The sequence below is a fragment of the Portunus trituberculatus genome, chromosome 15, assembly GCF_017591435.1.
Source record: "Portunus trituberculatus isolate SZX2019 chromosome 15, ASM1759143v1, whole genome shotgun sequence".
NCBI lineage: Eukaryota > Metazoa > Arthropoda > Malacostraca > Decapoda > Portunidae > Portunus > Portunus trituberculatus.
Window position 1 is genome coordinate 4,948,729 of NC_059269.1, and position 20,057 is coordinate 4,968,785.

At 36.2% G+C, this 20,057-nt stretch overlaps 1 protein-coding gene across 2 annotated transcripts in view; it reads right to left on the reverse strand.

The window, feature by feature from the left end:
* Nucleotides 1-839: 839 nt before the first annotated feature.
* The window catches only part of LOC123504021 (zinc finger MYND domain-containing protein 19-like), a 67,276-nt gene continuing 48,058 nt past the window's right edge, over nt 840-20,057 (reverse strand). The window contains exons 1-6 of one of the 2 annotated variants that reach the window (XM_045254233.1): nt 19,353-19,476; nt 14,828-14,994; nt 11,372-11,570; nt 10,686-10,835; nt 10,282-10,419; nt 7,924-8,929 (exon numbers count right to left, since the gene is read on the reverse strand). In XM_045254233.1, the coding sequence (XP_045110168.1) occupies nt 10,309-10,419; nt 10,686-10,835; nt 11,372-11,570; nt 14,828-14,994; nt 19,353-19,370 (645 nt within the window). In that variant the 5' untranslated portion in view covers nt 19,371-19,476 and the 3' untranslated portion in view covers nt 7,924-8,929; nt 10,282-10,308. Of the gene's footprint in view, nt 8,930-10,281; nt 10,420-10,685; nt 10,836-11,371; nt 11,571-14,827; nt 14,995-19,352; nt 19,477-20,057 lie in introns of those variants that run through there. The other variant, XM_045254232.1, reaches the window with a different exon arrangement.

The window sequence follows — 20,057 nt, forward strand, 5'->3', positions numbered from 1 at the left end:
GCATGCATGGTTCCACTGTACCACAGCGGTACAATGGTAAACCTCGGATATCACTATGCAGCTTATGCATTATTTGGCAATGGCAAAACTAAAATTATACAGGATTTTGTATACCTTACAGTATTACGTCATACCAGAGGGCACACAAAAAAAATGAAAAAATGAAGCCAATCTCTCTCTCGTGTTCAAACCATCAGTGGATGCTGCATTTCATCATATTCAACAGCCCACAGCTTCACCTCAATCCCCCACCATTCATTAATTGCAAACTGATACACCATTTCCTACTTTCAGTTTGGTATTTGGTAGTGTTTCAAGCCAAATGTGAAGTTAAACCTTTAATTTCCACCCATTTCTCACACAGAGCGTCAGTCTATTTTCCCTTTCATCTATGATAGGTTACTAAAGTATGCATAATTACTTCACATTTCAAATAATTCCTATCACATCACCATGCTTTACTATATTACCATTTGCCAGACTTACCTGGTTTGTAGTAGTTGGTTTAAGGGAGTATCAAACTGGCCTTTGATATGTAGAACACCAGCCATGGTTCTTGGTATGAAACCAGAAGTGTTATCAAACACAGCTTTGTCCCAACTTTGCCCCACCAATGTTGCACAAATTCCTCTTACCTCAGGCGGATGTTCCTCATTCTGCATATCATAGGCCAGTGTGATAGCCCCTTAATGATCCTTGGGTGTATTTTCCTTGTACTATTATCTGACTAAATATGAAACAATTATTGTAGGTTCTGTTATCTTAAGGACTCTTATTTTTGGACCATAATGAAATTTGCACAATTACCAGTAACAAGGAATTAAAAAAAAGGCTTGGTATTTTATTAATAAACATATATTTGGTGTTAGTAGGACTAGAAGTCATTATCAGCTAAGCTTGTCATTAACCTAGCTTATTAGAAAAGAAACAATTCCCTGTGGTACAAAACAGGGATTTATAAACACAAGATTTGTATGTATGGTGTGTGAATATGTGTATGTGGTGATGTGTGTCCTGTGTGTGGGTTTGGGTATGCATCTGTTACATTTTTATTCCAAATTAAGAGAGCAGAAATTCCCAAAGAGAAAATATTGGGAGTAATATATCTTACTATCAACATGTTAAATATTGCTAGTGCCCTCACATCCATGAGAAAAAAAAATCCATGGTGCAGGTCATGTGAATTAAAAGCAGGCAACCAAACACAAATCTCAATTTCAACAAACTCTACATAATGATCATAAGCTACTCACTACAAATGCCTGTTATGATTTACATTCATACTCAAAATGTAAAGCTATGATTAATAAGGTTATGGTATTTGTGAAAGGCACTGACAAAAAAGTTGACACTAAGGTCAGGAGTTTCATTACCTTTGCTAGTCTGGTCTGACTGAATGTGTGGCCTTGCTTTCCAAGCCTTTATAAAGAGATGATTACTTTATCCCATAAAAAGAATAAAAATCTAAATAATGGTCTTAATATTCTCCTAGATACATGAAACTTGACATGTATGCAAGATGTTGTCTGCTTAAAACATTAAATGAAATGTTTACATGCATTTTATGATTAGTATTTTTTTTTGTGCTATAATAATCATAATAACCTGAGCTATATAAAAATGTCTCAGTAATTAATGTATAACATTTTGTAGGTTTTAAGACACCTTTTCTGCATAACTGGAAAGCTATAAAATAACATTTTTCTATTGTTACAGAAATCCTACAAGGCAGTATCCTCAGCTGACGGAGAGTACCCATTACACACAAATTACAGAAATCTTACATTTTCAACAAGTGGAATGATTGGTGAGTACACTAAATTTCATATGTCCATAGGAATAATGAAATACCAAACTATATTAGAACTAAAAGAATTTGTTTAGCAAAAAAGCAGTTTGCCCTATTGAGATGCCTCAATGAAATAGTTGTTAGGGGATTACTGTGAGATCAATGCTTGTGAGAGAAAGGCTGCTCACACAGTAGTATGGACATTCATACCTATTTAGTACTTCATTCATGAAGTGCTATTTAAGAAAATGGAAGCAGACATTAAATTTTGCAAGGTCTGTGTACATAAAACTGGCAGATTAATTTAACAAATAAGTAAACTAGATCTTCCATAGAACCACTGCCTGAGCAGCCAATGATTATCCTAACCTACTATTCTAGTATTGTAGGCATCACAAAAATATATCCATATTAACTGTAACTAATTCAAATATATAAAAATGCTACCTCTATTAGTAAAAAGGAAATATTTCACATTGGTTAGTAAAGTACCCAACATAGCAAAAGCTGCTGACTATATTAGCTATCATTATAAATAAATAATGCTAATGAATACTGTTTAAAGGAACAAATGGGCATATAAAGAATGCAATACTAGGATTATGCACTTAGACCAATATTAAATAAATCATGTATCTTTTAAAAATTAATACAATTCATATGAGAAGTATATGCCAATACACAAAATTCCTCAGTTTATTAGTTTGATGTTGTTGCTGTGTGATGCTCTGTTTTCATGTCACTGGGAAACCCATTTTACAGAGGAGCTAACAGTGCATTTTCTGAGATTTTGTCACAACAATGTAAACTGTGGCCTTATTATAGTAATTATAATTTTGGCACAATTGTTACTTTAGTTCTGTGTGCATTACAGATGACCTTCATAATGCACATACATGGAAGTCCAGCATTCATCTGTATTGCATACTCATTGTAAGTATCATTATTAGTTATTGTTAACCGGAAAGATATAATCTTAGAATGTCTTTATGTAGGAGCAGATAAATGACTTCAAAGATGTATCACACTAGTCATAAAAGCCACTTATGTTACAGAGCCTCATGTGGGCTGAATTCTCCCACATCCCAGATGTTAGCATATTAGCTAAAGTGTATTAACAATGGTAAGCCTCGGATATCACTATGCAGCTTATGCATTATTTGGCAATGGCAAAACTCAAAATTATACAGGATTTTGTATACCTTACAGTATTAGGTCATACCAGAGGGCACAAAAAAAATGAAGCCAATCTTAGAATCCTTACAAATTAAAATAATGTTCAGAAGGGAATGATCTTTATCACTTGGCATAAAGGTGTAGGTTGTTTATAATGCACAATACAAAGTTAACTATATTTTGAGGATTACAAAGGCATAATGATCAGCAATCCATCCTCATGAACAGAGCTCCAATATTATATACATAATAAAGGAATAAACTATGGTAACCTGAAATGTGGTCACACAAAGAATTCATCACCCCCATTTATGTAATAAAAATGTTTACAATAAAGGAACTGTGGACCAAAGATCTTAACTAGGAACTAAATAGTGCTATGAAAATTAATAATCATAGAGGAAGATAAAGTCATACATAATTTTATAAAACTTGATTTACCAGAATTGCATTTTACTGTAAGTTGCAATATGGTATGTAAGAAGTCTTGATTTATGTGAAGCATAGTCATTTTAATGAGGTCAGTTCATCTTCCCAGTACAGTTCAGTCATTCCCATATGCTGTCAGGCCACTAATAAATATCACTTTCCTCAGAGCTTATTCTCTACTGAAGTCAAAGTTCATTCACTGCAGATGCGAATGTTCAACTACTGAAGTCAGATAAAGATAGAGTAATTATCTTTGATAAAACATTTGATGGAAAAATACATCCATTGTTTCTGTCTTTGAACATCTTGTTAATTGATTTATCCTTGCATTTAACTGGCAATTAGATTTGGCATTGTCCTAGGAACTTCATTAACACATGGTTCAATTAAAATGTATTTCTATTATATATATACTTTCAGTTTGAGAATTACAATTAAAGGTTAATGAAATTACTTGGAGGTCCACTTCACAAATCCTGCATGAATGTGCCATTACCTATATGGAATTACAACAAAAATCATGAAAATTAAAAACTTCACAGGAAGGTAAATTTCAGTAATGTCCATACATGTCAAGGGAAGCCAGACTCTTTTTTTCCCCAAGGAAACTTGTTCAATCCAGATACATAAATGAGTGAAATTTTGATTTGTGCTAACCCACTAGAAGACCACTTGCATTACTCTTTCATGGTTACGTAGTGAAAACTATACATTACATATGAAGCATTTCATCATTTATTACCACCTTGAATCATGCATATGTGTATATGTTGGAAGTTCTTTATATTAAAAATAATAATTAACTTAAATGAAGTTGGATAATTTCAAAATTTCTAAGGATTGTCTTCAGAAGTATGATTTCTTTATGAGTTTTGTATCAGGAAAGTTTTAGCTTTCAAAATGACATCTTAACTTAAGGACACCTGTTCATTACTCATGAAGTGTGTGATGCATAAAAATGGATACATTTTATTTATGTCCACATAAATTAATGGGTAGATGAGCCATCGCTTTTTTGAGTTTGGCTATGATCATGTATCTTGGAAAGATTTTCAGAACAGGAATGAGGGGGAATATGTATACTACCTGTGCTGTGGAAATGGTTTCTAACTTTTTGGTGTTTGCTAGATAGAAGTAACTAAGTGCCAACTGCAACTCTTATTAGAAGACTGGAAAATTGGTCATTTCACTGTCATTTTCATTAATTATATTATATCATAGGAAAATGATTATTGCCATTTTTACATTTACCAGAGATGGTTTTTAAGTTACATTTCTATTAGTAACAACCTTTAAAATCTTTAGTGATAGCCCCTTATTCTCCTATGTCTTGAGTGGCAAGGACCTGCATCACAGCAAATCACACAGTAGTGATTAACCTGATCTGTGGACCTTTAACTATTGCTAGTTGCTTCTATACAACAATTAGTGAAGTTTATTTTGCATCAGATTCCAGAGCTGCATAAGGATCTTAAATGATCATTTTATTAAAAAAACTAAAAATTGGTATCTACAAGGATACAAATTTTGCTAAGTATTCAGCATTACTTCTATGCAACAAATATCCCAGAAAGCACAATTTCATGTAATAACAGATTACTGGAGTCTCACAGCTGGTCACATGAGTGGAGATGCTTAAACAAAAAAACTTGGTAGATAAAGGCATCCTTCAAGGCTTGCCCAATTATGGGCTATAAGCATCAATTTGATTTTTTGCTATGTAAAAATTTCAAAGATAATGACAAGTAGTTATCATGAATGTGACACTTCAAATATTAACTTGACCACTGGGTTGGATATAGAGACACGAAGTTTCATCAACTCAAACAAGTTTTACATCAAAATATTTGCAATGGCAGCAGCTTCTAGTATACATACTCAAAATATGGAATTAATTCTAAAATGAGTGTAATCAAAGGCTGTCATATTATGAAAAGTGATTAAAAGACTTGTCAGTATACCTGGTGTCTTCAGTTTGTCAGCACTAGTGAAGAAATTGTGTAGTTTTCAAGATAACAAACATTATTTGGCAAAACTAAGAAAATCGCTAAGAAAATTTATTTATTTTATTTGGAGGAACATCAACTGATCTAATATGATAATGTTTTTTCACAGCATTTATTAATGTAATGTATGATAGTTAGAATACTTCTCTCCCTCTACTGTAAATGCATACCACAATACTGTTGGTCATCCAGTAAATAGTTTCAGCTCTTTTGAATTAACAGTTTGTAAAAGGCAAGTTTGCAGAATCAAAAACGAGTGGCAGCACCCACACAATAGAATGAAATGACTAAGTAGAGGAGGGGGATCATGCATCTTATTAGCAACTGGTTTCCTGTATAAATCTCTGGTTGGATTAATATTCCCACAAAACTAGCAAAGTTCTCTCGATGTCATTTCCAGTAGTAAAACAGGCGTTCATTATCAACAAATTTCTAAGTACAATACCAATGCTACTTTGTTTGAAGGCCAACAACTTTGGCAATATGTACATCTCATTTTTCAATGGTGTTGCATTTTCAAGTTGATAATAAACATGTAGGTATTCATACTGTTCTCATTTTTCAATGGTGTTGCATTTTCAAGATGATAAACATGTAGATATTCATACTGTGACTTTATTTAATATTGATTAAAACTCTAAACCAAGAACTGTACTTATTGTTTTAGACATTTCATAAAAGGTAATCAGAGACTTCTGTAGGTTTGGGAACAATGGTGTTTTTATAGACTGAAATTGCTTACTGTGAATGTTTGCACAATCGGGGCAACTTGTACAAAATGGCACTTGTCTCACATTTGACTCATTATAAGCAGTGTTCTCTCTCCTTTTAATATACCTATATAACTGATGTCCTAAACTTAATAACACTGTTGACACCACATACATTGTCATGGAAATGTAGTGCTAGAAATAATCCATACATTTGCACAAAAATAAATGCCTTCCGATCTGTTACCTACATGAACGTAGAAGTACCAAGAATTACACACATGCAAACTTGTACTCTGTGCATATCCCTAACCACAAATAAAAAAAGGAAAAAAAATTGTACATGGAAACAAGAGAGGCTTCGCTAATTCAAGTCCATATAGATGAAACCAAATCCAAAAACTCTTCCTGAGTCTACTGCTGCAGGCTAGACACCTAGTGTACAGTAATTGTGCCACTGGTTTGCACTGACTTGTATTCCAACGCGATAAATTGCATATGAATGCAGACACCACACAACCACCGCTTCATCAACCCATGCCTCAAAAACTAGTACAGTCTGTCCACTGGCATAGGTCTGTCAGGAATGTAGAGATGTGAAACATTTGCCTAAGGCCACCTTCATGAATGGCATTTGCTTTTGCATCTTTGTGATGCATCTACAGTCTTACCTAGAAAAAAACACTTTTTCCTATCCTCTGACTAAGCCCATCACATGCCCTCCTATTCTGGACATGGCTATACAAGAACCATCCACCACTGCAGTAAAAACGTTATTTGTGTTAGAAGTTAATATTGCAGCAATTATTGTAACTGTACTCATTGGCTATCTTTCTCTCATTTCTAGGACCTGGTAATATTTTTTATCTTTACTAATTCATTGTGTTAATACTACTAGAATAAACAATAAACATGTGTAAGTGTCCCATGTGTGGAGAGAAAGTATGAACCAAACCATGTGTTATAGAAAAGCTTATATGAAAGTCAGTGCATGGAGGATCAGTATATTAACACAAAATTGGTAGCATAAACATTAGTTAGTTGTTGCTTAAGGGCTAAGTGATATGTTATAACATAATAAATACTGTCAAATCTTTTACTTTATTTTCGTCTTTTTAAATGGGTTATTTCTAAAGAAAAAAGTAGTTTCCATATGATGAAGGCTGTTCTCATAATGCATATCTTCCTGACTTTCAAGTATTATATATTTTCCAATATTAGGCAGTATATACATACATAACTGGCTTTTGGTAATGAGAAAAATCCAAAAATTTATAAATTTAGTTATGCGTAAACTAGAATACTGAGGACCTTCAGTTCAGAAAAAAACATTAATGGTATTTATAAGCAATTCCAAAAAAGGTTTCCAATGTTTATAGTATTAACATGATCTCATTTATCACCACTTTTAAAAGGTCTGTGTTCTGCTTGGAGGAAGGAGGCTGGAGAGACTTACCACATGAAAACCACATGAAAAAAACAACTTATGGTAAACATGTGACAAAAATAACTGATAAACCATCATACTTATTTGTTATCTCTTTAAATTAAGGTAGTTATTAAGGTATTAAATTAAGGTAGTTATTAAGGTATTTAATTATTTGGAAGAAGTGCCATTATAGTCTCGCATTGCATGTGAATTCATAGTAGTTTGATTACATCTTAATGCACAGCATGAATGGATACAAGGATACAAAAATAATGTTATGCCATGATAAATAACACTGCAACTTGATTACTAAATCCATGGAAAAGGTGGAGGTATTCTGCTTTGAAAGTAGATTTTGCTGCATACAAAAAAAAAAAAAAAAAAAAAAAAAAAAATTGGTTGTGCAAGTAATGGAATTTCAAGTTTGATGCTGACTATTTGTGAAGAGAGAAGACTATAATAAGACTAATTGGACACTTCATGGAAAAAAATTATATTATTCCTCAAAGTTTATTGCCAACTCCTCCAAGACAGGACATGACATATAACAAGCAGTGATTTTAACTATTCCACCATTCTCATCAGTCCACAGCTTAATATTAAGCTCGTAATCTCCCAGCTGTGACTCTTGGACGGACAACACACCTCCAGCTGCTGAGTTGACATAGGAAACTAAAGTTAATGGAATAAATATTTTCACAATAAATACCATTCCCACACAGGAATGCTTAACAGGACATGGTTTCGAAGTGTTTGTACATCTGGTGAAAATAATGACAAATCTGTATCTGCACACCCACTATTGCAACATTAGGCACCACCATTCACCAGCCCTGCTGCACAACTCCCATGGAATGAATGGTTGAGCAAGCATTGCACTTCAGGCACAAAGGACTCCCCAACATTACACCCTTTCATTCTTGTGCCATCACTGTTAGGGTCAATTACTTTGTCTTATTTTGCACAATTTGTTTTTATTTTTATCAGAATGGATTAGCCAGAATTTTGTTTAACTGATGAGTAAATATACATAAAGGAATGGCTAATTTATTTTACTAAAAATAAAATAAAAATCTCAATAAATATCAATTCTAACATTATATGAAAGTCTCAGTCAGACAGATTTCCTTCATTTCACAGTCGTACTTAACCATTATGTTGTTATAAACAGGTATATGAAAACAGATCTTGACACACCTGCTTAAGTAGAATGTTAGCTTCCACCTTAAAAGTTGGGATTATCATAAAGTTCATGACAATCTTGTTAGCAACTAAAGTCAAGATATAGTTAACACCTACAATATAATCTACCTGGTGTACCACTGTGTACTGGAGAACTGCCTTGAATCCTTGCTACAGGACTGGTCACAGCATATATACAGGAGACAACCTAGAAAATAAAGAACTGTGACAGGGGATAACTAACATACACTATTAAGTGAGGTGTTAATTTTTTTAGATTTATGACCAGAGGAGGAGAGTAGGAGCATCTTTACAGCATAAGTAAAGTTTTAATACCTAGGCAAATAAAATGCAACAAAATATTGACGAGTGCTTTAAGTAGGCAAATAAAATGCAACAAAATATTGATGAATGCTTTAAGTAAAATGGGCAATATTTTTTTCTATGTAATGGGTCTGCTAATAATCTTTTCTTTTCATTAAAGATGGTGAAGGATGGAGGGAGTAAAGGAGGGTGAGAGAAGGAGAGACTGGAAAAGGGAAAAGGAGGGAGAGGGAGGGAAGGAAGGTAAAGAGAAAGGGGGGAAAGAGAGAGGAGGGAGGGAAGGGAAGGAGGGAGAGGGAATGAGAGAGAGGAGGGAGGGAGGGAAGGGAAGGAGGAGGAAGGAAGGGAAGGAGGGAGAGGGAATGAGAGAGAGGAGGGAGGGAAGGGAAGGAAAGAGATAGGAGGGAGGGAAGGGAAGGAGGGAAAAGAGAGGGAGGGAGGAGGAGGAAAGAGAGGAGGGGGAGAGGAATAGGGAGAAAGAGGGTGGGAGGGAGAGGGAGAGGATTAGGGAGAAGAGGAGGGTGGGAGGGAGAGGAAAGGAGGGAGACCAGGAGGGTGGGGGAAAGGGAGAGATATAGAAAGTAGTAGTTGCTAATAAATCCTATCTCACACTAATAATAATGAAAGGATTAATCTCTGCAGTACCAGGACACCTTTTCATATTTGCTTCAGAAATTTACATTTAGATTAATCAAAATAATTAAAACTCTAATTATTTTCTGACCTCCATAGATCCTTCCTAATGCAATTAAACCATTAAATTACACCCGGAACTGAATGTGTTTATTAAATAAAGGGGCAGTGAATGCAAGATGCAATGTTTAAAAATTGCTCTTTTCATTTTTGGTTTTAATTCTTTTCATTTTTGGTTTTAATCAAGGATTTGTACACTAAATAAAAGAAGAATGTACTACTACTGTACAGCATCTAAATGGATATTGTATACATAAACCCAATTATGCAATAAAATAAATATCAAATCAAATATTTTTATACCCAATTCCCAATTATGCAATAAAATAAATATTTCAAATATTTTTTAACTTGCAAGTTTAAAAGTAAAAATCAAATATTTTATCTCAAATATTTTCAGGATAAAATCTCCAGTGAGTATTTTTTACTTATAAAAACACAATGAGGCTTGAAAAAAAGTTAGGATGATGGTGAAAAGGTCACAATGAAAAACAGATGAATATATTATTATTACAAAGATGTTAACAACACTATTATTATTACCCAGGGTGTGACTAGTGTGGGTGTGGGTTAACGTTCAGGAGGCCGCTCTGTCAAACACGGTCGACGCTTCTCTCTACAAAGTTTCTTGTGCACCGGCCAATCCTTCTGCTGACAGAATGTGCCGCAGTACCTTGCTTCCTGTAAATGTTGCGAGGATGTTAGTTTCTCTAAATATATATTTTGATAACCAGTATACAAAATAAATCAGACATAATGCAGCTTTCCATCTACCTATGACCTAAATTCATTTACGAAGGGGGTTTCAAGATATTTATCCCATTCTTTCAGCTAATTCTCAGACTTGCTCTGGAACTGGCATGTAAGTGGCCATTTGTTTTTCTTTTTTGCTGGTTTCCCCCCATACAAAAAATAAAAAATAAAATAAAAAGAATGTGAACACTCACCTGACATCTCCCACATATTGAAAACTCCCTTAATTCTTTCTCTATGTTTGTGCAGGGAGGGTATCGGCACTCAAAATAACAATCTTCTTCCTCTTCCACTACTTCACCATTTGCATTAAAGTATCGTGTTACTACAAAATCACCATATTGCTGGAAAGAATGTAACAGTAAGAATTAAAAAAAAAACTGAATTAAAAATAAAATGGTAAACAATGATTAAACAAAATAATAGCTTATGAAACCTACAGTTAACTGTCTCTTCTACTTTCAATAATCAAGTCAGAAGGTATTCATCCTTTTGACGGAGAAAAGCACTACCTACAAATTCTAAAGTTCAGAAGTATATAACCACTACCTACAAATTCTAAAGTTCAGAAGGTATGTATCCTTGTGACAAAAAAAAATTAGCACTATCTACAGAACCCTGCCTGAAAATTTAAGCATATCCTTGTGACTGAAAAAAAAAATGAACACTATCTACAAAACCCTCTGCCTGTAAATTTAAGCAAGTGGAGAAGTGTCTTTCTTCACAAGGGTTGATATGATGTTCCTGACTGACATGATAATATGGCAGTGTAAAAAAATGGTTTCAGTCAAACCAACTGGCTTATTTATTAATGTTGTATAATTACTTTATTTTTTTCTGCCAGCCAGCACTTTCTTTTCCCCCATCATCCAGCACTCACCTCCTCCACAGGATCTGCAGGTAATTGCTGGATGGCGACCCAGTAGAGAGATTGGTCCCTTGGGGTGGTGGTGGAAGGAGTTGGGGGCTGCTTGCTTCCTACAGGCACTAATGCTAGATTGTCTAATCTATTGTCTACAGTAACCTGGTTTAGATGTACTACTCTCCACCCTGATGCAATCCCTCCTCTGTGTGTTTCCCTGAAAAATCAAATGAACATATAAATTAATTTATACTATATATATATGAATATTTTATGTATATATATATATATATATATATATATATATATATATATATATATATATATATATATATATATATATATATAAAAACAATGAAAGAATCTTTTTTAAGAAAAAGTAAATTTATAAAACGATATAATGAAGATGATTATATAAAAACAGTGAAAGTATCTTTTTTAAGTATAAGTAAATTGATATAAAAAGATGATGACTAGAAAATAAAAAGATATAATGAAGATGACTAGAAATTAATCTTAATCAAATTCACTGAAATTAACTTTCACATAATCTATAATAACATAAATAATAGGTATAATAGGTAAAACAAGTATTTACTTGATCTCCAATTCAATTTCAATGAGTCAAGATAAGGAATGGCTAATACTTTTTAGGAGACACTGCATAAGAGTGACATTTACATTAAAACACCCTTGTCATTTGTCATGCTAATCCCCTCTATCCCACATTCCTTTCTTTGATATGTCACTTCAATATCTGGGATAACTGGGACTGTGTAGCAAATGGAAATAATGAATGCCTAAACAAAAATTCATCAAAACCCTGTATTCTAGCTAAGAAATATACTTCATACATAACTGTGTTGTCCTGTCATTCACATGGACTACACTAAGATTTCAGTGGTCCTGGAAGTCTCACTAATGTTTTTGGCTGCAAATATCAATGTGAAGAGTACCATAGTTGGTGCATAACAAGCACATTCAGTCAGCTGGTGTGTAGAGGTGACCAATTATAGAAGAGAGTTAAGTTAATCAAATGTGTCTGCTAGTGTCAAGCATTGCCATCTTGTATATTTGTTTACAGAATGTGTCTTATGTATGCTGTTGTGTAAAATACACTGGAGAAACCTGTTCACAGTCTTTTATGGTATATGGAAAGTATGAGTGTTTGAATGTGTCAGTGTTTAGTACAATAAGTTTAGTATACTTGGTTGTGTGAGTTATGAGTACTAAGTTTGTTCAGTCATGGAATCAGCATCAATGTAATTGTTTGTGATTTTGTACAAAATTTGTCTGTTTCTCTGTATACATGAAGAAAATCCCTGTTTATTTGTTGTTTTGGGTGTGCTGTACTGCAAGGCATTCTTCAGATGTAATGGTTTGTTCTGAAGTAGTTTCCATGGTGTTAATTTATTCTATCTTATCAGTGTGAGTGTGTGCATGGGTCCCACACCACAGAGCAGTATTCAAGCATTGGTCTGACAAGTGTGTTATAGCATGTGTTTAATGTCTCATGTACAGCTGTGCAAGTTACTCCTCAAGAACAGCATTGTTCTGTTGGCTTTAGAGCAACTGAAATCTACATTGGTGTTAAATTTATGATGAATTTAATGTCTGGAGAGATGAATAGCAAAGTATTTATGCATGTAGTATGTATGTATGTATATCATGGAGGGTGTATGTGTGGTGGATGTGTGAAGCATAACATTTTGCATCTGTCTGGACAGAAATACAATTGCCAGAAGTAGTGCTAATGTTGAAGGCCATCCATGTCCTGCTGAAGAAGTCTGCAGTAGCTACTTATTAGTCTTTACTGCTCTACACACTAGACAATTGTCAGCAAATACAAGAATTAGGTGTTAATAATGGAAGGTCACTGATATAGAGTAAAAAAAAAAAATGGGCCTTGAAAGACACCAGAAAAAACAAGAACAACAAATGAAGAACCATCAAGTAGAACATGTTAAGAAGTCCTGTCCATCAAAAATGCAATAATCCATTGAAGAAATAGGCCTGAAATACCACAGTACTGTACTTTAATTTACATGGCATTCTTCTGTGAGAAACTTACAAAAAGTCTTTGGCAAAATCAAGTACAATAGCATTAATTTGTTTGAAGTCATCAGTCAAGTTGTTCTGTCATGGTTATGAAATGTGGTAATGAGCTGCAGTTCATATGAACATCCAGGCCAAAAGCAATGCTGTAGGTCATTAAAGGTCTGCATCAATGCGATTAATTGTGTATATCATCAACACCAGTGTGATGAGGTGATAGCCGGCAGGGTCAGTCTGGTCATCTGTCCTGAATAAAGATTTTTATTTGCAAAAAGCCACTCAGATGGTAATGATATAAACGAGAGAGATTGTGCACAGATGGTCTGGAGGATGGGAAAAAGAAACAAAATTTGAGGGTGAATATTAGAATGTTGTCAGGGTCTGTAGATTTGGTAGTGTCAAACACTTCCAGTAATTCTATTTTTCTGACTTTTGTATATCATCATTCGTAATGTCAAGAGGGATATGTTAAGGCGGGTTCACACGTGTCAATTTGCGGCTGAAATTGCAAGTCGGTAGAGTTTCCGAATATCGGTGTCCAGCGACTGGAGAAACCAGTCGCAAAACAAGACCAGCATGTTGGTCTTGTTCAGTCGCTTTGCGATTTTATTTACGTTGTGACGTCACGGAGTAAGCTTTGAAAATGTGGTCTCTAGTGTTGAGAAGATATTAATTAAGAGTTGGTGAGGGAAATTTAAGAACACATATGGGACCCCAGAAATTAATTATACAGAAAAAAAAATGCGCAAATCGTCGTTCGACAAAATAACTGCCACTCTCCAATAACTGTTTCCCTCAATGCAAGGTGTTGTTGAAGGTAAGATATGAAGAAATGTCAGGATTTAATTTGATCCTTCCTAAGATTAATGTGTCGTAGACACTAATTTCTTCCCCTCTACTTAACCGGGGACGTATCCGCAGGCATTTTCTTTTCTGTTGACTCTTCAGGTACGCCAAAAGAAAAGCAACCACCGCTTCAGCATCGTCCCTGGAGGAAGACATCTTGGCGGGTAGCTGTTTGTTTACATTCACTTCCAGCCAAGGCGCCAACTAGTCGATACTTTCCCGGCGCTATGTGTGACGTTTTCCCGACTAAAAGGGCTCAGTCGATACTTCTAGCAACTTGCAATTTCGGTCGCAAATTGGCATATGTGAACCCGCCTTTAGGCAAACATTCTAGTGTTCAGTTACGCAAACAAATTTTCTGATGTGTTGTATGTCTGCCTGAGTCTGTAGTTTGGTTTTATGCAGTACGTGTTGTCTGTGTAATCCCCTGAGGAACTTGAAAATGTTATTTGAAGCACCGCGCAGAGAGGGATTCACGACCCTACCTGAGCCAAACTAGGACAATTGCATATTAACAATATTGAGTATTTCCATCCTTCAATCTGCGATCACGTAATCTGCGAAATGTCTCACCAGAGCAGGTCGTGGACATACTGGCCCGAGGTCCTGCCACGGTTGATGTCGTACGCCCAGGCATATATTGCAGCTCCGTTCCCGTCACGGTTGATTTCGACCCTTGCTTCAAATGCGAATTGCTGAACGAGGCAGATGTCTCTCTCATCCAGCAGGGCATATTTCGTCTGCAAATAAGGTACTCACATTAGTGTATACATACATACTACTAGTGTTAACATTACTAAAAAATATATATATAGTAAATCAAACAAAACTATACAAAATAAAATTATAGTGAGCGCAGGTTACTTATAAAAAAAACCCTACAGCCGATTTATTATTTTTTTAACAACTGATATCATAATGAAGAATACATTAATTACTAGAGCAATCTAGGCTTTTACTGATAAGTATAATAAATACATCACACCGTGTTCATATACTCTTTAATTAAAGTAAAATATTCAAAACCATGAGCAGGAACATTCAGTCTGTGCCTGAGGTTCGTGTAGTGTGCACGTGTTGGCAGCCCTGACGCGAGTGTGCTGGCCATGACGTCACGACCAACAGATGCGGGTTAGTATTAAACTGCTCATTTTCCATCGTGTGTACATAGTGAAGCCTGTGCCACGACGTTCTTGGTGCTGCCTTCCAAGCCACGCAAGGGATCAAAATACTTAACGCCAGCACTGCTATTCTTTGCACATTACACTCAGCAGTACTTCTCTAAAAGGAATAATCAAGTATTACCCAACTGTGTAAAGTTACGATATATACGAACAAGAAACTACCGATATATAATGAAGATGGAACACCATTTACTGTTGCCACAGAGCCTAGCTTTATAATGATCCCCAGACCTCACTTGCACAACACGACATGTTCACCCGTGCCTTCTAGCCAATAAATTAAGCGTTGCTTATATCCCATCATTACTCACCTCTGATCCATGCAGTCTTAATTAAGCATTAATAGCTATACCTAGGCTGTATCATACAATATTAGCGAACAATTGGAACCATGCTCTTTTAAAGCGTAATCACCTCAATGTACACGAATAAAGATATATAAAACTTGTAATGTATACGAATAAAGATAGATAAAACTTGTAAACATTTATTCAAGACCTTCAACAAATGTCTATATAGGGATGGTTTGAAAATCACATCTAAATCACGCAATCACCGATTGAGATGGTAGTAGAGGAGGCGTGGCATATGGGCACTATTAAATAACCTTAATTAGCTCCCTGACAGATGTTCATGGCGGTGGGATGACGGTTGGTTGCCCCATAGTGATAAAAGTTTGATACCATACGACCTTAAAGTACCTTAAAGTACGAGATTGTGGTGATAGAAAGCAATATATGGAACGGGAACCACGTGAAAGGACTGGAACACAGACGGAGCATTGGTTTATATGGGAAGGTCTAACAAGCTTCCCTTGATGGATCAGATCAGTCATAGGAAGGACGGAAGACACTGATAGAGCTGCAAATGAGTATGAAGAGAGAGAGAGAGAGAGAGAGAGAGAGAGAGAGAGAGAGAGAGAGAGAGAGAGTCATGAAAGAGGTCAAGGCGATGTTTGGTATGGGGTTGGTATGTTGCGGGTGCGGGTGGTAGTGATGAGTGGGTGGTGATGGTGCAGTGGGCGAAAAAGTTAAGAAGCGAAGAGAGAGAGAGAGAGAGAGAGAGAGAGAGAGAGAGAGAGAGAGAGAGAGAGAGAGAGAGAGAGAGAAATGAGATAAACACTCCGTAAGTGATGCGGAGGGCAAACGTGAGTAAAATGTTAGGAGCAGCGGATCAACCAGCAAACGTGACCGAGGAGGGAACGGGGAAGCTCAAGATCAAACACCCTTACCAAGAAAAAAAAAAAAAAAAAAAAAAGGTAAACGGGAGAGATGGCATCCTCTCTCCGCGGCCCCAAGCTAAGTAACGCTGCCACCCAACAAGACCCCACACACACACACACACACACACACACATTGCGCCATTCTGCAGAAGGTCGTGTGGTCAACGCCGTGACCTCTCTTGCTCCGTGTAAGAGGTCATCTCAGTCCCGTCTCATCTCACCTCCTTCCCAGACGTGCACGTGGGAAATTCACACACACACACACACACACACACACACACACACACACACACACACACACACGTGAAACAGCCGACAGGATGACCAGGTTAATTGCATGAATGGCTGTAATAGTCGTGTTGTCTGCCAAATGGATGAATAAACGAGTGCGTGCGTGGGTGGGTGAGGTACATGCGTAAGTTACTGAGAAGGATGAGTGAGTGGGTGAGTGAATGGAGAAATGAAGGGGGACTTGAGTGAAAGTGAATGAAGAAATGAGAAAGCGAATAGGTGTGGTTGATCGGATACGAAAAGAGAGAGAGAGAGAGAGAGAGAGAGAGAGAGAGAGAGAGAGAGAGAGAGAGAGAGCGCAACGTACCTAATAAGCGATGAAGTGTAGAATAGAACTTTTCCTCCTCGGCTACAATTAGAATGTTCTTAGGACTATAAAGCACACTGTATTCACCAAAATATGTTTAGAGCATGAGAAACCAATGAATAAATAGTAAAGAGGAATGTTGAAAAATTTGTAGAAAAAACAAGATTATGACACCACGAGAAATACTGATAATAGATAACTACCATAACGTGAGTCGTGCTTCATTACTTCACTGCGTCATTGGTGCACCTCCACAGCAGGGCAGACACTCGCTGTTAAGGCACTCCAGTATAGCGGGAACACCGTAATTCCCAATTAAGTTGCATGAGACCACATTTTCTTGCATTAGTAATCATAACGGCAAGAAATTTTACGCGTTCTACTTCAGTCTAAATAAAATAGTCTGGAGCGTTTGGGTCCGAGAACAAGATTGCTGACGGTGCAACTCTGAAGTGAAACGATCTTTACCCCTCACTGCAATGGTAAAGGAACTACGCATATTTACAGCAAACAAGGGAAGAGTTTACGTTCCGCACTACAATTATATTAATTTACGCATTAGAAACTAAGTTAATGAGAGAAAGAAGCGCCAGGCAGTTGAAGTCGTACAGCGCCATGGCACAAGACCAGGCAGACGTTAATGCACGGGAATGATTTACTGACGCAAGAGGCGACGGCATGAAAGGAAGGAATGTTAGTTTAGAATAGACATCAAATAATTAGGAGCTCCTTACTGTAATATTCTTTTTGAACATTATTATTCAACTAGTGAAATATCCACTGGTCTTTACTCTAACACACTTTTCTAATAGGTTCACTTAGCTACTTTATGATGCAAAGCTCGTCATTCGCTTTACTATAAAAATAATGCACGATGTACAAATAGATGGAAGAAGAAACCTAAAAAAACTAGACGGGTACTAAGTTCTTACATGGTACGGTTGATCAAATGCGTCCGCTCATAATTTTGCCTCCACATACCTTCCATCTCCACCAACACGCCTAGAGTCAGTGACAGTGTTGCCTGGCTGAACACCAACATACTATGACCACTGGGAGGGAAAGACGTTTGTCCTGCTTTAGCAGCACAAAGGATGAAGGTGGTGGTGGTAATGTTAATGATGGTGATGCTGGTGGAACTAGTAACGCTCTAGCAATACAAGCATCACTAGAAGTAGTAGAGACGACGGAATGATTCATATTAATCTCTAACTATACCCAGAATGCTTCTAAAATGCTCAAAAGAACTATGGAAACCCTGATACTTCAATGATCATTAGTATTTTCATTTTATTTACCCAATACGTAAATATCATACCGTCTAGTTATGCTTATTAACCTAAATCTAGAATGCAATGCTAGGAACTTAAACAGTATTGACAACAAACAAAACTTCCAAGGCCGAATTGCTCTCACATAGTTCAAGCTGCTTGAGAACTAACATAGCACTGACATACTTCACATACCCTGGGTACATTTTTACCTTGGAATACCTTTGTGTGGGAAATCATTAACACTTCGGCATGCCAGACAAAATTATGGGTCACTGTGTGTGTGTGTGTGTGTGTGTGTGTGTGTGTGTGTGTGTGTGTGTGTGTGTGTGTGTGTGTGTGTGTGTGTGTGTCGCATAAAACCAAATTTTCACACCAAGATCAACAAAGCGGCAGAGAAAACCATTTCTTTATCCTGCCTGGCGCGTTCAAACCAAACCATGACAACGTATTTCCCATTATTTATCAAAACCTGCCGAGTCCCCCTGCTTCCCATCCGACACAAGCGTAGTCTGGGTACACAGGAAGGGACAGCGATGGGCATATCCACCTTGGAGCTAGTAATAATCCAACCACCCCAACAACTAATAAAATTGTATCACGTTTATCTCACCCTGAAGACTAGATTTCACTCACACTAATAACACATGCCAACACAAATGAATATATATATATATATATATATATATATATATATATATATATATATATATATATATATATATATATATATATATATATATATATATATATATATATATATATATATATATATATATATATATATATATATATATATATATATATACGCACATATACATACATGTATCACATATATCATGACCTGAAGACTGGATTTCACTCTTACTCGTGGGATCAAAACACAACGTGGCCAAGATTTTCACCCACTAGTGTGTACAGTCACGCTCCGACTATTCGGCAGGCTGGCCAGGTTGCTTTCCGTCACGGCGCCACACGTGTTACTTGCGTTCATTCAAAAACTCATGTTCGTACCACCAGCAACATTTCTTACCACAATAAATGATGCAATATGTTACTGGAACACTGCAGATATTTTCTTGCTTCTCCAACTTGAAGAATTATGACAAAAAGCGTGACTACAGCTGCCTCACCACTCTCCTGCAGGGATACCAAACGCAGCCTAAACACTGGAATTTCAGCTCAATAGGACTTCATTCGAGTTCAGGTTCGAGGATTGAAGATTCGAAACAAATCCCTAACTTGCTCTAGAATTCAATTTTGAACATCACTTAGTCATGTATCTCAACACTATAAAAATGAGGAGCAAGTAAAAGTAATAACACTAGTAGCAACCTTCACTTCCCTGCACAAGTTAACGCTGCGATATTATTAGATCATCGACCCCTACGTAGGTAAGTACTGAAGCTCACCGTCACTGAAGCACTGGATCGATACTTCTGCTACTACACCAGATGCTCTTCAAATGTTTATGCTGTAATACTGAATGGAGGAGACCGCGAATAGTGTAATCATCTACATAACTCTT